The sequence below is a fragment of the Staurois parvus genome, unplaced genomic scaffold (genome assembly GCF_062004578.1).
Source record: "Staurois parvus isolate SC_StPar_1 unplaced genomic scaffold, SC_StPar_1.0 ptg000086l, whole genome shotgun sequence".
NCBI lineage: Eukaryota > Metazoa > Chordata > Amphibia > Anura > Ranidae > Staurois > Staurois parvus.
Genome location: NW_028317882.1, coordinates 65,628 through 83,559, shown reverse-complemented (window position 1 = coordinate 83,559; position 17,932 = coordinate 65,628). Strand labels below are relative to the sequence as shown.

At 37.2% G+C, this 17,932-nt stretch overlaps 1 protein-coding gene across 1 annotated transcript in view; it reads right to left on the bottom strand.

Annotated features, from left to right (window-relative positions):
* Window positions 1-17,932, bottom strand: part of DNAH6 (dynein axonemal heavy chain 6) — a gene marked incomplete at its 5' end in the record, with an annotated part of 237,814 nt that overhangs the window by 175,804 nt on the left and 44,078 nt on the right. Inside the window, 3 exons of the mRNA XM_089670117.1 lie at window positions 10,348-10,495; window positions 13,971-14,192; window positions 15,894-16,037. Of these exons, the coding sequence (XP_089526243.1) occupies window positions 10,348-10,495; window positions 13,971-14,192; window positions 15,894-16,037 (514 nt within the window). The remainder of the gene's footprint in view (window positions 1-10,347; window positions 10,496-13,970; window positions 14,193-15,893; window positions 16,038-17,932) is intronic.

Genomic DNA, 17,932 nt, shown 5'->3' with positions numbered 1-17,932 from the left:
ATGGCTTGTAGACTGTTTTTTCTCTCTGTAGTCCTGTGATCTGTGATTTACTTTTGCTTGGAAATGCCTTAAAATACCCTGTTCCCTTAGTGAAAATGCTCTCCCTTTCTAGGAGGAGGTCTGCTATTGAGTGCTAATTAATCATACCTCCCAACTTTCTGAGATGGGAATAAGGGACACCTATTAGCAAAAGTATGTAGGCATATGACATACCCCCTGCCACTCCCCCCACCCACCCCTTAAAGGAGAATTATACAAAACAATTATTGTTTATATCATGGCTAGGTTCACACTCATGCAGTACGGTACATCGCATGTGATTCGCACAGCAACCGCACTGCATTCCTGTGCAAATCACATGCGAATTGTGTGCGGTTCGATTTGAGTCATACATTATGTATGGCTCAAATCACAGTGCATCCGCACCAAAAAGGTTCAGGTCCCTTTTTTGGGTCCGCACTAGAATCGGATTGCATGGGTGTTCACACCTATGCGATCCGATTCTGCACATCACACCGCTTTTTGCGGACTGATTTCAGGGTGTTGTAAACTTAACATACACACCCACAGCAGTTCGCATGAATGGGGAGCGATTCTGATGCACAGAAAATGCTGTGAATTCTGCACCATATCAGTGTGAAACCAGGCTCAGTTTTGGAATTTACAAAAGCAGCAATTTAGAAATTGGATGAAAGGTTTAGCACTGTAAAACACTTGTTGATAGATAAGTAGCGCATGTCTACACAACTATATAGATCAGACCAAAATTAGGGACAAATGAGGAAGAAAGGGGGACAGGGGGACTTTGTTCAGAAAGAGGGACAGTCCCTCTAAATCAGGGACAGTTGGGGGCTATGAATTACTGAGAGTGCGAAGTCTAACTCTGGTGTCTACTGGACTGCACAGTCATATTTAAAGGCAAATTTGTCTTTATTGTTTTATATAAATTTAACAAGCAGAGCACAGGACAAATAAAAAACAAGTACAAATCCAGTATCAAAAGAAAAACATCAGAGAGGTAGTTATGATCCATGGGGATAAATAAAAATAGTGCAATATAACAGCGTGAAGAAAGGATCAATAACCGATATAATGGAGGTATAACATAACAAATTGCCAGGGGGGGTTTCCCCTGGCACGGTGTATGGACCAATGTGAAAAAACTCTGCATAATCAAGATGGTAAATTGTAATTGAGGAGAAAGAGAAAAGGAAGAAGAAGAAAGAAGAGAAGAAAGAGAGAGAGAGAGAAAAAAAAGGGGGGGGGGGAGGAACCAGAATGAAAAAGAAAAGGGGGGGCCAGTGTAAATGGTATTGAAGGAGGAAAAAAAAAAGAAAGAAGAAGGGGGTGGGGAGCAGGGACGGCAGTAAGCAGTAGCGAAATAGCTGCCCATGAGTGTCACGTGGAAGCAACCTTGATGGATATAGCACGGCATGAGCCATAGAGTCCAAATGGCGGGAAAGCCAAAATGAGATCGAGTTGGTGGAACAAGGCACAGCTCCACTAGAGCGTAGCAGGGGCACACATATCATGGAGAGTCGTAGAGGAGGAGAAATGAAGCCAGACCGACCCCAACAGCTTATGTTTATCATAAGTATCATTAGTAAACGCCAGCATCTCCTCCATACGCTTGTTATCATTAAGCACGGAGACCCACATCGGAAGAGGGGGGGCAGCTGATTTCCGAAAAAGAGGTATTAATTGGCTGGCTGCAGACAGGAAGAAACGCAACAGACATTTCTTCTGTGATGCCCGGGAGCCCAGCAATATAGAAAGAAGAGCAATTTCCGGAGAAAGGGTCAAGGACTTCCCAAAGATCTCGTTATACACAGCAAAGACCTGCCGCCAAAAGGGTTGTATTCGATCACAATCCCACCAAATGTGGAGTTGCGTACCAACAGCTCTCTTACAGCGCCAACAAAGATCAGGTGTAGAAGGAAAAATTTTGTGTAGGGAGAGAGGATCCCTGTACATCGGGAAAGAAGCTTAAAATTATTTTCTTGTAAGTAGCAAGAAATAGATGATTTACGGGTGAAGTGAAACACATGGACCACTCCACCTCTGACACCTCTCTACCTAGGTCCCGAGCCCAAGCCTTAGTGTAGGAAGGTAGTTCAGAGTAAAGAGCGTTATGGAGCACTTTGTAAAGGGAGGGAAGGACATGTCTCGGCGGTTCAGAGAGGGAGCACAGTCTCTCAATCTCAGAAAGTGGACGTTGAATGTTGGAGGAAGAGTGTAAGGACTTGCAAAATGAGGATAGGTGTAAAGTGGTCAACCAATCTCTAGACCCACCTTGAAGGAGTGGAAGACCCGATTGGGGGCAAATAAAGTCCCGAGCTACGGGCCAGGAAGCACGTGTAAAGGGCCCAATAATAGAGGAGCCCAACCTTTGGGGAAGGGTGGGGTTTTTAAATAGGGATGACAAAGGAGAGGGATCGGAAGATAAGAGAGCAATTATGCCTCGTTTATACCACAGCCGTAGCATGGCTAAGGTCAAGGGAGCAAAGGCAGAGAAACGCTGATAGTCCCGATCGTAACCCCATGGTAATGCTCGAAGATCCACCTGAGAGAGATCTTGTTCAATCATACAAGAGACCTTACGAAAAGGTCTAGGAAACCAATCAAGCATTCGGGCCAGCAACGTAGCTCTATAATAAAGCTAAAAGTCCGGTAAACCTACTCCGCCATCAAGTTTTGGGTAGGTAAGTAACCTGTGCTTTAACCTAGAGAACCCACGGTGTCAAATAAATCTAATTGAAAGGGAACGTAAAGAGAGGAAAAAACTCTTAGGAACAGTGATCGGTACTGTCTGAAAAACGTATAATAGCTTAGGTAAGGTATCCATCTTTAGGGTGTTGATACGACCGAACCAGGGGAGGGCTGAAGTGCCCCATGTTGCACAGTCATATTTAGAAACACTTCACAATTGCTGTAACGGCAACGTAGAGGTAAGAATTTGAAAATGATTGTTAGTAAAAGGCCTATCTGAAAACACATCTGTTTGTGTGGCTTTATTGGGGCCTTCAGGCACAAGCACAATTTTCATGGTGATCTGATCAATTTTTGGACACTTCCCAAAGCAAAAAAGCCAACCATGCTACATGAATCTTATGGCACTTCAGTATATTTACTTTTCAAAAAGGTCCCAATCTGACCTTCAAATTCCTAACTGCAGGTTCCAAAGGTTGAAAACATTTTAGATCCAGTGAAAACAGCTTTGCGTGGACTGTTGCAGTTGACAGCTAGCTTCTCCCCTCTAACTGTAAGCACCACATGATTTATTGACTAATGCCTCGTACACACTATAAGAAAATCGTCCAAAAATTTTTCGTAGGAGGACCGATCATCCAATAATCTGATCGTCAGTACACAGCTTTCAAGAGTCGATCACGACAATTCGTACGACAATATCCGAAGGGACAAGCGCAAAAAATTTTCTCGTATGACACCAGATTGCACGATTTTCGTTTAATCAGTACAGTAGTCGTCTGAAAATACAATACAAATACAAGGCAATACATGCCATCACTTTCGAATTTCTTTTCTTTCAAAGGAGAATTTTCGTATATTTAGTAACCTTTTCCCTTTCGATGTGAGACTAGCAGGCGAAAAAAAAACGGCTGATCGTTCGTCTGATATTCTCATCGTTTGTACGGGGCATTACTTTAGTACATTTCTTGCACACAGGTGAAAAAGATTCTACCTTTTTTTTTCTGTTTTGTTTTGTTTTTGTACCGCTAAGAACACAGGTGCATTGTTGTCTATAGAAAAATGCACAGCTGCAAAAAGATTCATAATGCAGCAATGTATTCAAAGCCATAAAAAAGAAGACAATTTTACATTCGAGTATAGTAATTTTCACATATGTAAGTACAGGTGAAACTCAAATAATTTGAATATCGTGCAAAAGTTCATTAATTTCAGTGATGCAACTTAAAAGGTGAAACTAATATATGAGATAGACTCATTACATGCAAAGCAAGATAGTTCAAGCCGTGATTTGTCATAATTGTGATGATTATGGCTTACAGCTCATGAAAACCCCAAATCCACAATCTCAGAAAATTAGAATATTTTGAAAAGGTGCAATATTCTAGGCTCAAAGTGTCCCACTCTAATCAGCTAATTAAGCCATAAAACCTGCAAAGGGTTCCTGAGTCCTTAAATGGTCTCTCAGTCTGGTTCAGTAGGAATCACAATCATGGGAAAGACAGCTGACCTGACAGTTGTGCAGAAAACCATCATTGACACCCTCCATAATGAGGGAAAGCCTCAAAAGGTAATTGCAAAAGAAGTTGGATGTTCCCAAAGTGCTGTATCAAAGCACATTAATAGAAAGTTATGTGGAAGTGAAAAGTGTGGAAGAAAAAGGTGCACAAGCAGCAGGGATGACCGCAGCCTGGAGAGGATTGTCAGGAAAAGGCCATTCAAAAATGTTGGGGACTTTCACAAGGAGTGGACTGAGGCTGGATTCAGTGCATCAAGAGCCACCACACACAGACGGATCCTGGACATGGGCTTCAAATGTCGTATTCCTCTTGTCAAGCCGCTCCTGAACAACAAACAACGTCAGAAGCGTCTTACCTGGGCTAAAGAAAAACAGACCTGGTCTTTTGCTCAGTGGTCCAAAGTCCTCTTTTCTGATGAGAGCAACTTTTGCATCTCATTTGGAAACCAAGGATCCAGAGTATGGAGGAAGAATGGAGAGGCACACACTGCAAGATGCTTGAAGTCCAGTGTGAAGTTTCCACAGTCTGTGTTGATTTGGGGAGCCATATCATCTGCTGGTGTTGCTCCACTGTGCTTCATTAAGTCCAGGGTCAGCGCAGCCGTCTACCAGGAGATTTTGGAGCACTTCATGCTTCCTTCTGCAGACAAGCTTTATGGGGATGCTGACTTTATTTTCCAGCAGGACTTGGCACCTGCCCACACTGCCAAAAGCACCAAAACCTGGTTCAATGACCGTGGGATTACTGTGCTTGATTGGCCAGCAAACTCACCTGACCTGAACCCCATAGAGAATCTATGGGGCATTGACAAGAGAAAGATGAGAGACATGAGACCGAACAATGCAGAAGAGCTGAAGGCCGCTATTGAAGCATCCTGGTCTTCCATAACACCTCAGCAGTGCCACAGGATGATAGCTTCCATGCCACGCCGCATTGAGCCAGTAATTGCTGCAAAAGGGGCCCAAACCAAGTACTGAGTACATATGCATGCTTATACTTTTCAGAGGTCCGATATTGTTCTATGTACAATCCTTGTTTTATTGATTGCATGTAATATTCTAATTTTCTGAAATTGCGGATTTGGGGTTTTCATGAGCTGTAAACCATAATCATCACAATTTTGACAAATCACGGCTTGAACTATCTTGCTTTGCATGTAATGAGTCTATCTCATATATTAATTTCCCCTTTTAAGTTGCATTACTGAAAGAAATGAACTTTTGCACGATATTCTAATTTTTCGAGTTTCACCTGTACATATGTACATTTTCACATGTATACATAAGGAAATGCGAGCATATACATGTAAATTAAAACATAGGGTTTGATTTACTAAAACTGGAGAGTGCAAAATCTGGTGCAGCTCTGTACAGAAACCAATCAGCTTCCATATTTTTTTTTGTCAAAGCTTAATTGAACAAGCTGCAGTTAGAAGCTGATTGGCTACTCTACACAGCTGCACCGGATTGTTCCCCTCCAGCCACCATGCTTTTCCAGCGGCACGCTGACTACTCCATACTCCATACTGATGACAGCTCTTCACCCTGTATACCCACCTGATCGATGTTCACACCGTACCACGGTTTTCATGCTATTATTTACCTAAACTATGTGAGTGTTCCTACCTTTTAACCTGAATAAAGTGCTATGCTGCACTTAGAGGAGCTTCTTCTTCTTCTTCTCTCATCCTACGCAGTCTGCTACAGTACTTTTTGGAAGCATTGCCCTTAGTGCCATATGGACCCACTCAAGTCTATCCACAACAGCACTAACACCCCACACCATGATAGCCCAGGCTGGAGCAGTTTTGCGCTGATCACCCCCCCTTCATTTCTTCTAACTAGTGCGTGGAGGATGAAGGAATTGATACCATTGAATGGCCCCCACGCTCGCCTGACCTAAATCCAATAGAACACCTCTGAGATATTCATGTTTCAGTCCATCCAACGCCACCAGGTTGCACCTCAGACTGTCCAGGAGCTCAGTGATGACCTGGTCCAGATCTGGGAGGAAATACTCCAGGACATCATCCGTTGTCACATTAGGGGCATGCCCCGATGTTGTCAGGCATGCATACAGGCATGTGAGGGCCATACAAACTACTGAGAACCATTTTGAGTTGCTGCAATGAAATTTCAGCAAAATTGACTCGCCTGCTGCATCATTTTATCACTTTGATTTTGGGGGTGTCAGGGTGTAGGTTCATAATTTTCATTTCCACCAAACGATAGGGCATCCTTACGTTTCTAACACATTACCTAGTCCATATCATTATATATATCCAGCATGATATTTTTCCCCATTGAGATCTGATTTGTTTTCAAAGTGTTCTTTTAACTTTTTTGAGCAGTGTATATTATAAATAAATAAATATATATATATATAGTATAATTTTTTTTAATTTTGCATATAAAGTAATGACTTACTATCTGTGCTGGAAATCTATTCCAAGCATCGTCTATTCTTTCGGTAAAATTATACTTTCTAAGATTAGTTGTGAACTCTGCTCCTGTTAGTTTGAGGTCATGTCCCTATGCTCTTTGCAGCTAGAAGTTGGTGGAGAACAATTTTACACATCTATATGCTATACTCCAAGTCTTTTTATGGAACATATTTGGTGTTTATTTATTCAGCATCTTTCTGCCAATCTCTGCCAGCAAGATCCTCCGTATAAACATTGATGAATTATTGCATCCACGTGCAAGAGGCCTTAGATTGCTGTGTTGTTGTTGTAGCAATATTAAATTAAGATATTTAATGAGATTTTGCATTATAATTATTTGTTGTGTTTACTGTATATAATAGTAACACACTACTTAGCAAGATCTTAATGATCTAAAAAAAATTAACAGGTCATGCTGCTTTTTTATTAGCCACCTGTGATTTACATAAGGTAAAAAAAACAAGTTTTTTTTAATAGCAGATAATTTTTAAAATTTTGTTGACTGTACTCCTGTATGAATGTAAAAAAATAAAGAGAAATACTCAGGTACATTCAATATAAAACAAAGCTTCTCAGCAAAAGATTGACCGGCAATGCCATCAAGTGTCTAAATAAGGTGCACTACTCATGAACCTTTCCATCATGTTACATAACATATCGTGTGTGCCACTGACTCTGTTCCCTTATGCAGTATGTTGTCAAAATTAAAAGAGACGAGAATCATTTTAAAAAAAATCACTATACTTTGAGGCTGACCTTCCACATGCAATAACACAAAAACACAACAGAACTAGTCTCACAGTTTCAACTGGAATGATCACACACTATATTGTTGAAGTATATCAACTTCATTATTTAAAATGTACATTTTATATCTGCTTGAAGTTCAGCTTGAAACCAATAATTAATTGTATTTCCATTTTTCATAGATTATTGATTGATGGCTGCTTGGAATCAACAGGATAAATACTGTACCTGCTTTGGTCTCTGTATAGTAGCACGTAGGGATAATCCCAATGGACAAGTTTAGGTTTTTAATAGAGGGTCAGGTTTTTACTACTGTGTGTGTTCCCACTGGATTTCCTGTCTATTTGATGAGTTAAAGTGACACTAAGCTCTGGTTTTCAATTCAAGTATGTATTCTTAATTCAAAAAGTATTTTCTTTTGCTCGCAACCCCCTCCAAATCTCCATTTTTTTTTTAATTCTGTATTTTGACTTCCTGTTAGAGGGTGGCTGTGTTGGTTCTCCATGGTCCCACTATATGTAGGAATGTAGCCACCGTCTATTGCTTGCCTCTGAGATGGATCAGACTATAGACTATGGGGTCTGTAGTGTGTATAGGATGTTACTAAACACAGAACAGGTTGTTAGAAGAAAGCTTCTTAAGGAGCAAGGGAGAATGTCACCAGCACACCGAGGATCACCAATATGGGCCCAAAAGTTTTAATAAACGATCACATAGTTACAGCAAGGCAACGTTTCGGAGTGTCGCAGGACCCCTTCATCAGGCATTTGACCTGTCACATGCCTGATAAAGGGGTCCTGCGACACTCCGAAACATTGCCTTGCTGTAACTATGTGATCGTTTATTAAAACTTTTGGACCCATACTGGTGATCCTTCGGTGTGCTGGTGACATTCTCCCTTGCCGATTCTGTTTGGTTCCAGCCGATGGTCGCTGTAGCACCCACTTATACACACAGCCATTTTTAACGCAGGAACATGTGCATTTGGATTGTACACTTATCTTCTCAAGGAGAATACAAACAGCAATAAACAGTTGTTTTTGTTAATATCTTTGTAGACTGGGGAGAGCTAGAACCACTGTCAGGTTTTATTGCTGTCTGCATCCCCATTGGATGCAGATGACTGGTCTCAGACAGAACAGGAAAAGAGAATAATCTACTCAAAGGAGGCCTGGACAGTATTTAAAACATGCTCCAAAATAAGAACAAAAGAAGGTGAACCAGCCTTGCGCATTACCTCAGCGACAAGAAATTTATTGAAAGATAAAACAGATGTATACTCACAAATGCCAAAATTTCATAAGCATATAATATCCAATACCGGACAATCAGACCAGAGTCATGTGCGAGTCCCAAGTAAAGGAAGACCCTAAAAAATGCCTGATACGGTTAGAAGGGAGATCCCTTCTTCCTCAGAGCCAGTTAGACAGGATACTGTATATCATCCTCTCTTATATATCTAAAAATGGTTTAAATCAGTGAGGGAGGGGTGTCACATACAGCATACTTAGACAGAACATACAAACTTTTAAGAACATAACAATTGGACATTCCAATAAAACCTCTAATGAGTAATTCATTTAAATCTAAACATTATAAAAATATGAAAAGTATTTAAAACATGATAGAGGGTTTGTTTCCCAGTTAATAAAATAAAATGTTCTGACAGGAGATGGCCTTTAACCGCTTAATGCCCGCCCACAGTACATTTACTGCTGCAGGGCAGACCATGTGCGCAAAATCATGTATATATAAGTGATTCTGCATTTCTGGGTTAGGGGCCGCATGGGAGGCGCCTGGGGCAGCCGATCATGGCCCCAGGTGTCAGTCATCGGGTCCCAGCCGGTGATTACCCGCAAGTGCCCAGTGATTACCGGCGATCACCAACAGGGAGGAGGGCTGCATTGTTTACCAATAGCCCTCCTCCCTGTCAGTTTGGGCACACTGTTCGGGATGGCTGTTGCCACAGCAGCGCTGTATGGCAAAAAAATAGCATAAATTGCAGTATCTATACCATAGTTTGTAGACGCTATAACTTTCACACAAAGCAATCAATATACACTTATTTGGATTTTTTTACCAAAAACATGTAGCAGAAAAACTTTTGGCCTAAATTTATAACTAACTTTGAGTTTACTATATATTTTTTATAGCCGAAAGGAAAAAATATAGTTTTTCTTCAAAATGTTTGGTCTTTTTTTGTTTATAGCGCGAAAAATAAAAAGCGCACATGTGATCAAGTACCACCAAAAGAAAGCTCTATTTGTGTGAAAAAAAGGACGTAAATTTTGTTTGGGTACAGCATTGCATGACCGCGCAATTAGTGCAGCGCCGAATAGCAAAAAGAGGCCTGGTCATTAAAGGGGGGTAAATCCTCTGGATGGCAAGTGGTTAAAGTAAACCTGTACTGAATTGAATCTGGCGAATGTAATTGATGATATCCTCTTGCAAATAACAGCTGCCATGCTGCCGTAGGCTTTATTCCTTTCTGAGTAACCAACCTGGAATAAGTATACAGTTTAGAGTAAGGTCAAATTCCTGATTTTCATATTTGTTTTTGGTCAATGACTCTGAGAGTAATGGAGCTTTGGGATCAGCATGACAACCATGCAACCAGTGTTTTCAGAAAGACAGATTGACCATGGCAACCTACTTATTTCCCTAAGTACAGATTTCCTTTAACCCTGCTGCTATGCACAGACAGCAGGCAAAAGTTTATTCCCATCATGTACTGAATAATTTTCTCAATAGTACCAGATTTCACTAGCTGGTGGCACTGTTATTGAATTCTGATACCCAGCCTATGGGTCTTAGGAAATGTTCCCAATTTCACCAGCCTCATGACCTATGAAATCAGACCTTCCAGTTCCTGGAAATTCTTTTCATATTGAATTATAAACCCATAAACTCATAAAATGATAACCTTACCCAAGATAGTTTTTCTCTTCTTCTCTAGCTTTGACTCTATTATCTCCTGTGTCCGTGCAGAGGAAGTCTGGGCAGAAAAGTTTATGTACACAGGAACATATCCTGCTTCCTCTTGAATTCTGTTCAGTAATCCTCGAGCTACTACAGACTGCAAGTTACAAGTACACAAATACATAAAAATTAGTGGATATGGCATAATGCAAAAAATTCAAAAAATTCTGCATTGCTTTTGCAGAAAGTTATAATATACCACATCGAATGTTAATATACAGTTTATGGTTATTTTGTAGCTTTTTATTCTACTTTATAGGGTTGGTATAATATCAAGAATTGTATGTCAGTCCAGGCAATTGCTATATACAGCTGATTGACATGCATTAAAAAAAGAGAGTGTTTTTTTTTTTATTTCTCTATTTTACAGTAATGTTAAAATATCCCCATCCAATGAGAACTGTTATTTGTTCATAGATAAAACCCAATCACTAAACTCCTATATAAGTTTAACTTGTCAATGTAATCTCAGGAGTCATTTAAATATGTATAAATCTGCAGCTTGCATTACAATAATCCATGGTGAAATTATAAAACAAAAAAAAAATCTTTGGTGATCCTGCCATAAAGGTTCTTTTTCAGACACTTCCAATTGTATGGTGACAGCTTTTTGTCCTTGCCTCCCCCTGCATTGTCCCCTAGGATTTCTGATAAAGACTACAAGCAGCCATTCTCATATGGAAAAAAAAATATTTGAAATATATTTTAAAAATATTCTTCCCAGATTTATTGCCATATACTTGAAATGCTACAATTTTGTCCATATTCAATATATATATATATATATATATATATATATATATATATATATATACACTGCATGTTGCAATGTGTTTTTATTACAAAATATCCCAAAAATACATTTCAAATATACTGTATGTCTTTAAAAATACACATCTACATTTTTGGAATGCATTAACAAATGTATGTAAAAATATATGTTAAAATTACTTTATATGTCAAAAAAAATCAGAAGAATATATTTAACAAATATATATTTTTAAAAATATATTCTTTTAAAATATATTCTTCAGATTTTTTTTAACATATAAAAAAGTCCTTTTAACATATATTTTTACATACATTTGTAAATGCATTCCAAAAATGTAGATGTGTATTTTTAAAGACATACAGTATATTTGAAATGTATTTTTAAAAATATTTTTCAGATATTTTGCAAAACAAAAGCATTTCAACATGCAACATATAAATATATATATATATATATATATATATTTATTGAAATATATTTTGAAATATATTGAATGTGGCCAAAATTGTAGCATTTCAAATATCTGGCAATATATTTGGGTAGAATATTTTTTAAATATATTTCAAATATATTTTTCTTCCATATGGGTTTAACAACACAGTACACAGGCATGGTCTGCGGTTGGCACCATCACGAAACCTGCCTGTGGAAAAACATGCAGCAATTGCCAAGTGCATGCATATATGAAGTAGCTGTAAAGAGGGCTGCAGGAGATCAGAAGAACTGAGATGTTACAAAGGATTAAAAAATGTGAAAACAGTATAGTATTAATAACCAAATGCACAGAGCAAATGAAATTGTCTTTCAGTTTGGGTATATATAAATTTTAATTCAATATTTGTTTACTGATGCCTATTGGTTTTACTGGTGCACTGTAACAAACACAAAAGTAAAGTAATATTAAAAATACAGTTCACAAACATTTATATTTATTTCACAGCAATGTATGATCAATCGGTAGCAAATGTGTTATATATTTATATAAGTTTGTGGAATAATACAAAGTTTTCCACCAATAGGGTATTGCCTACAAATAGAGCACTCCAATCAGTAATGCAAATAATCTTTTTACAAGCAGATCATTTAAGGCCCTCCTTAACCACTTGAGGATTTGGACCATCAGAGATATACATTTCTTTCCCCTTGCTACCCCTACCACTATTAAAAATGATCAAAATGACAGATGGGAATTGCTTTATATTACATAGCAGGAGCTGCTGTCAAAAGTGTAAGCACTCCAGTATAAATGCAGAGCCTGCAAGTGTCATTGAGTAAATACAATGCATCAATGTATTGTTTCATTGAATGTCCTATTTCACTTATATGTAGATCAAAGGAATTGCTTTTGATGTGACATCAGGTAAAGTAGCCCTACACATTATTTATATATATATATATATATATATATATATATATATATATATATATATATACACACATACACTGTATATATACTTTGTTTTTTTTAAGAAAAGTGTATTTCTATTTAACCCATTATTAACCCTTAGTTAATCACCCCTAATAAACAGCTGCCTCCCCAATGCTATTATTTTTCTGCTAAATTTTTTATTCAATTTTCCATTAATATTTAATTTTTTTTGTTTATTATTTTTCAGTGTAGCATAAAAACAAAATGTGCAAAATTGAAAGAAAAAGGCTTTTGTAAATAACTTTACCTTACATTGTACTAGAAACTAAATTTTAGTGGCATTTTAAACAGAACAAATGATTGAATACAATGTATACTTATTATTTATGATAAAACTACTTTTTTAACTAACATTGGTCAAGATAAAAAATATTTTTTTTCCTTTTTTACATCTTTTTATCTGTAGAATGTATAGAAAACAAAGTCATTTTTGAGGGAAAATATTGTTAAATGAAAGCCTAGCTTGTCCCCAAAAATCAATGTACTACTTCTAAAGTAGTGACAAAATTATCAGCAAATAAAGAGGCCCAATTTAAAAATTGCTCTGGACAATTTAGGATATGATAGCTGAAGTGATAAAAACAAATTTGCTTTAATGTATATATATAGTCAGGCATTATAATCTGCAGTAAACTTACACATGGTAATCTCATTTAAAATTTTTCAACCTGCAGTTTTCATTAAAATAATACCTGCCATAAAGGTCCTTGTTCAGGTCCTTTCTGTTATAGGGTGACAACACTCAGTCCATGTCTCCTAGTTGCTCTCCTGCATTGTCACCCTGTAACAAGACCTTCTGATGGAGCCAATAAGTGGTCGTTTAAACACACATTATTCGGGCAAACCTGCCCTGGGAAATGGCATTTAGCCATGGCTGCGGCGCATGCATGTAGACAAAAAGCAACTGCAGGAGATCAGCCACACTGAGAAACAATAAAGGATAACGAAAGCTGAAAACTAGTGATTTACTAAACATAATGTCCTTCATGTATGGTTTCCATCTACTTTGAGTGAACCTTTTACAAACGATATCAATTAAAATTAAGTGATAAAAAATGTGGAACCAGAGGTTACCTTCATTGAAACACTATGTCAAAATTCTCAATAGATTGCCATAGGCAGCTGAAGTTACAGGTATAAGTAGATCTTGACATTTCCCACCCCCTTCCAGCCTTTTGAGTATATTGACCAATGGGGTTGCATACTGCATTAAAGGACCAATTAGATTCAGACTGGAGGGATGTAGAAATGTATGATTTTCATCATTTAAATAACAGCCACAGATTATTATTATATTATTATTGGACTGTCCTAGTATATCCATCATTACAGAAATGCAAACTTTCCAAGCAGTTTTCCACTGTAACCTACCTTTCCCACACCTGTGGTACCGGTAAAAAGCACAGAGTGTCGTACAGCCAGCAACTTTTCCATTAAGTAACCATACCGGACAGTATCAGTTGTAGGAACAAGCATCTCAAAAAATGGCACCTCGCTGTTATATTTGAATGAGGGAATGATTCTCTCCCATGGATCTAGGCGCTTGGTGTCATAATCCATGTATACACTCCATAGGTCACCAGTAGAAGGAAGCTGGAAAACATCAATATACGCAACATAGGTAGAGGAATAATCTTCTATTTACTGAAATTAAAGTATAACTAAAGACAAATTTTTTTTTTTAGTTTTGGACAGAATGGAGAGGGATTAGAACACTTGTCAGTTTTTATTGTTGTCTGTTCCCCCCAATAAGAACATTCATCCTCTCTATTTGCCCCGTTTGCTATTATCATTGAAAGTGAAAGTAAAAGAAAATCCCACATTTTGGGTTGTCCCCAGAAATGTAATGGAGGGAAAATCTTCCAATGGGGACACTAGTTCTGGTGACTTGGGGGTCCCCAAGGAATTCCCTTAATTTGCAGAGATTTCTTCTCACTTCCCCTTTGGCCATGGGACAGGAAGTGAAGGGAAATCTCCGCAATGGGATACAGATGGCAAAAAAATATGACAGGGGTTATACCCTCCCTTACTCTATCCAAAATGAAAAAAAAAAGTTTTGTATATAGTTGTACTTTAATAAATAACATTCATTTCACCGCAAATAAGTTGGGAGCTTCAACAAATCTCTTAAGGTGCATTTATACCTTTGCGTTCCCTTTTTTTCCCCACATTTTTGGCAGGTTTGTCCTGCAACTGCATAGCACAGCCTATTTACTTGAATGGGCTGCACCAAATGCATCAAAGTAGCTCACGTACCTTTATTGCCAGTGAGCCAAGTGCATTTTGCAATGCACGATTTTCACGTGTTTGGAGTGCCATTAAGAAATAATAGCACGATGAGTGCTTTAGGGCATTTTTCATGCATTTCCGGAAACACACACATCTCTGCTAGAGTTCCCAGAATGCCAAGCTGTGAATGCGGCCTGATACAGTTTTACAAAACAATTGTTGAGATGTTACCGTTTACTTTATCTGTTTCAGCATTTTTTAAAAATCTTTATTCCCAATGTTAAATATAAAGTAGATTTTGTCTTCGTAGTTTTAAGCCACCTTAGAAAAATAAATAAAATACTTATTTATAAAATAATATAAAATAATAATTTATAAAATAAAGTTGTGTGTATGTATATGTGTGTGTATATATAAATATATATATATATATATATATATATATATACATACATACATATACTCTCTATATATAGAGAGAGATTCTATATACACACATATAAACACACACACATCCTTAAAGGATGGATCTATGGATACTAGTGCTTGTTTTAAATGTCACAGTGCCTTGTCATCAGCATGATAACTTATAATACTGCTGTTCACCTGTAATAGAAGGGGATTTTTAATATCATGCAGGTACAAAAGCAATATAGGTATGTACTATGTTTTCTATGCATGCTCATTGGTATGTTTTATTTTATTCAAACAACTTTGTGCTCTTTTATTTTGTTTTTATATATATATATATATATATATATATATATATATATATATATATATATATATATATATATATATATATATAAATATTAATAGTGATTTCTGCCTTATTTGAGCTTCAAGCTTGAGAAATGCAGCACTATTTTCTTTTTTAATAAATGAACAGTGACACCAAGTGGCCATATTTGTTGTTGCATGAACTAGTGTTCTACCCTCTAAAATTAAACGTGCACAAGAAAGTATGCATTTACTTGGGAAAGAAATGAAACAAGCAAAAATTCTTATTTAGAAGAATAGGTGACCTATATTTATTAGCACAGAAAAAAATGTTCCGGGGCTTACCTTAGCTTCAGGGTTGTCTTCAAACTGCTGTCTGATAAATGTATCAAAAGCATCCCAGTGATTTTCTGTTAGATTTCCTCCCACGGACCAGACATAGCAGAAGACAAATGTTTGACAAACAATGCTATTAAGTCTTGTTTGGTCCTAAAAACGGTAATCATTTGTTAATAGAATCTGTTTACAAAGCGTGTTTTTTATTTTATTATACCATCATGCCCTACATTTTTTTGTATACTAAAATCCTTTTTCCAACATTACCTTATGTGTTTAATAATTTATTATTGTGTATATTTTCCTATTTAGGATCAGATGTCATATTAGAATCTTTCCTTTACCCATGTTTTCCTTATTGGAGTCTCATGCAGCTATTTGTTACTCTGCCATGCACATACCTTTACAACTTCTATCTTCAAATCTTCTCTAGCTTTATTACGTTTTCAGTCTAATCATCTTATATGTTTCCCTTCAAGATCTCTCTTAACCACTTCCTGTCCGGACACTTTTACCCCCTTCCTGTCCAGGGCAATTTTCAGCTTTCAGCGCTATCACACTTTGAATGACAATTGCACGGTCATACAACAGTATACCCATATGAATTTTTTACCATTTTTTTGAGACAGATAAAACTTTATTTTGGTAGTATTTATTCACTGCTGTGATTTTTATTTTTTTTTGCTATGTAAAAGAAAAAGTCCAAAAATGTTGAAAAAAGTGTTTTTCTCATAAAATTTTGCAAATAAATAATATTTCATCATAAATCTTGGCCAAAATGTATTCCGTTATCTTTTTAGTAAAAAAAATAAATAAACCAAATTAGTTTATAACCAAAAATTATAATTTTTAAACATTTTTTTTTACATTTTTATTTACATGTTTTATATTATTATTTATTTTTTTATTCTTATTTTTTTTTACATACTGTCACCCTAGCAGTACAGTGTCACCATGGTGACACTGTACTACTTGTGGGGGGTGATGAAGATTTTTTTTTTTTACACTGATTGCTTTTACACCCATATAGGATGTAAAAGCAATAATTTCTCTTTCTCACTGTCTGCATTCTTGCAGCCATTGAGAACTACTGAGTGAGCTGTGATTGGTCACAGCTTGTCACATGGTACAAGCCTGTTGTGACTAGCCTTGTCCATGTGACCTCTGTGATCATTCACAGATTTCACACGTAGTAAGCAATGATGTCAGAAGTGACATCTTGCTTATTACTTTGCATGTGATCACTGATTGGCCAGTCCGGTGTTTCACTGTGTCCCAGGGAGCACGCACAAGCAGGGTGCGGGGAGGCCGTTTATAAATGGCCACCCGACCCTACAGTTCCACCGTCCGGCCGTTTATATACAACAGCCGGACGGGAGGTGGTTAATATTTGTGTCCTCTTTATTTCCCTTCAACATGTCCTATTCTTTCATCTCTGTTCAATTTCTTCTTATTCTTTGTCTCAACTCATCTAAAATTTCTCTGCATAGACTCCAAATTTCACTATTCTTAAATATTTTTCTTTTCTTTCTCTTTCTTTCTTTTTCTTTCTTTCTCTTTATTTCTTTTTCTTTCTTTATTTCTTTCTTTCTTTCTTTCCATCCTCTGCTAACTAAAACATTCTTTCCCCATAAAAATCCTAATCCTACATGTTTCACCACCTTTGTGGCTTCATCGGGGAATAACAAGCGCTATAAAGTGCTTTCAGTGCTACATTGTTTACAATTTCTTATATTAAGCAAAGTGAGCAGCCTATTTGCCTTTAATCATTTTTTCTTTATCACAGGTACACAGGAATGTAGTAATTCTTAGACATTTGAGATGACCAAAATCAGCCCAGCTGAGGGATGAGCAATAGTCAATGAGACATCCAACATATCTAGATGTCTTACTGTAAGAGTATCTGAAGAAATCAATTCCTGAATGAAAACAAAGAAGAAGGAGAAGGGTCAAAGCAAATATGGAAATTGCCATGACTGATGGGAAGACCTGGACAGGTAATCACTACTAGGGGGAATCAGTTAGCTGAAAGAATGATGGATCACAAC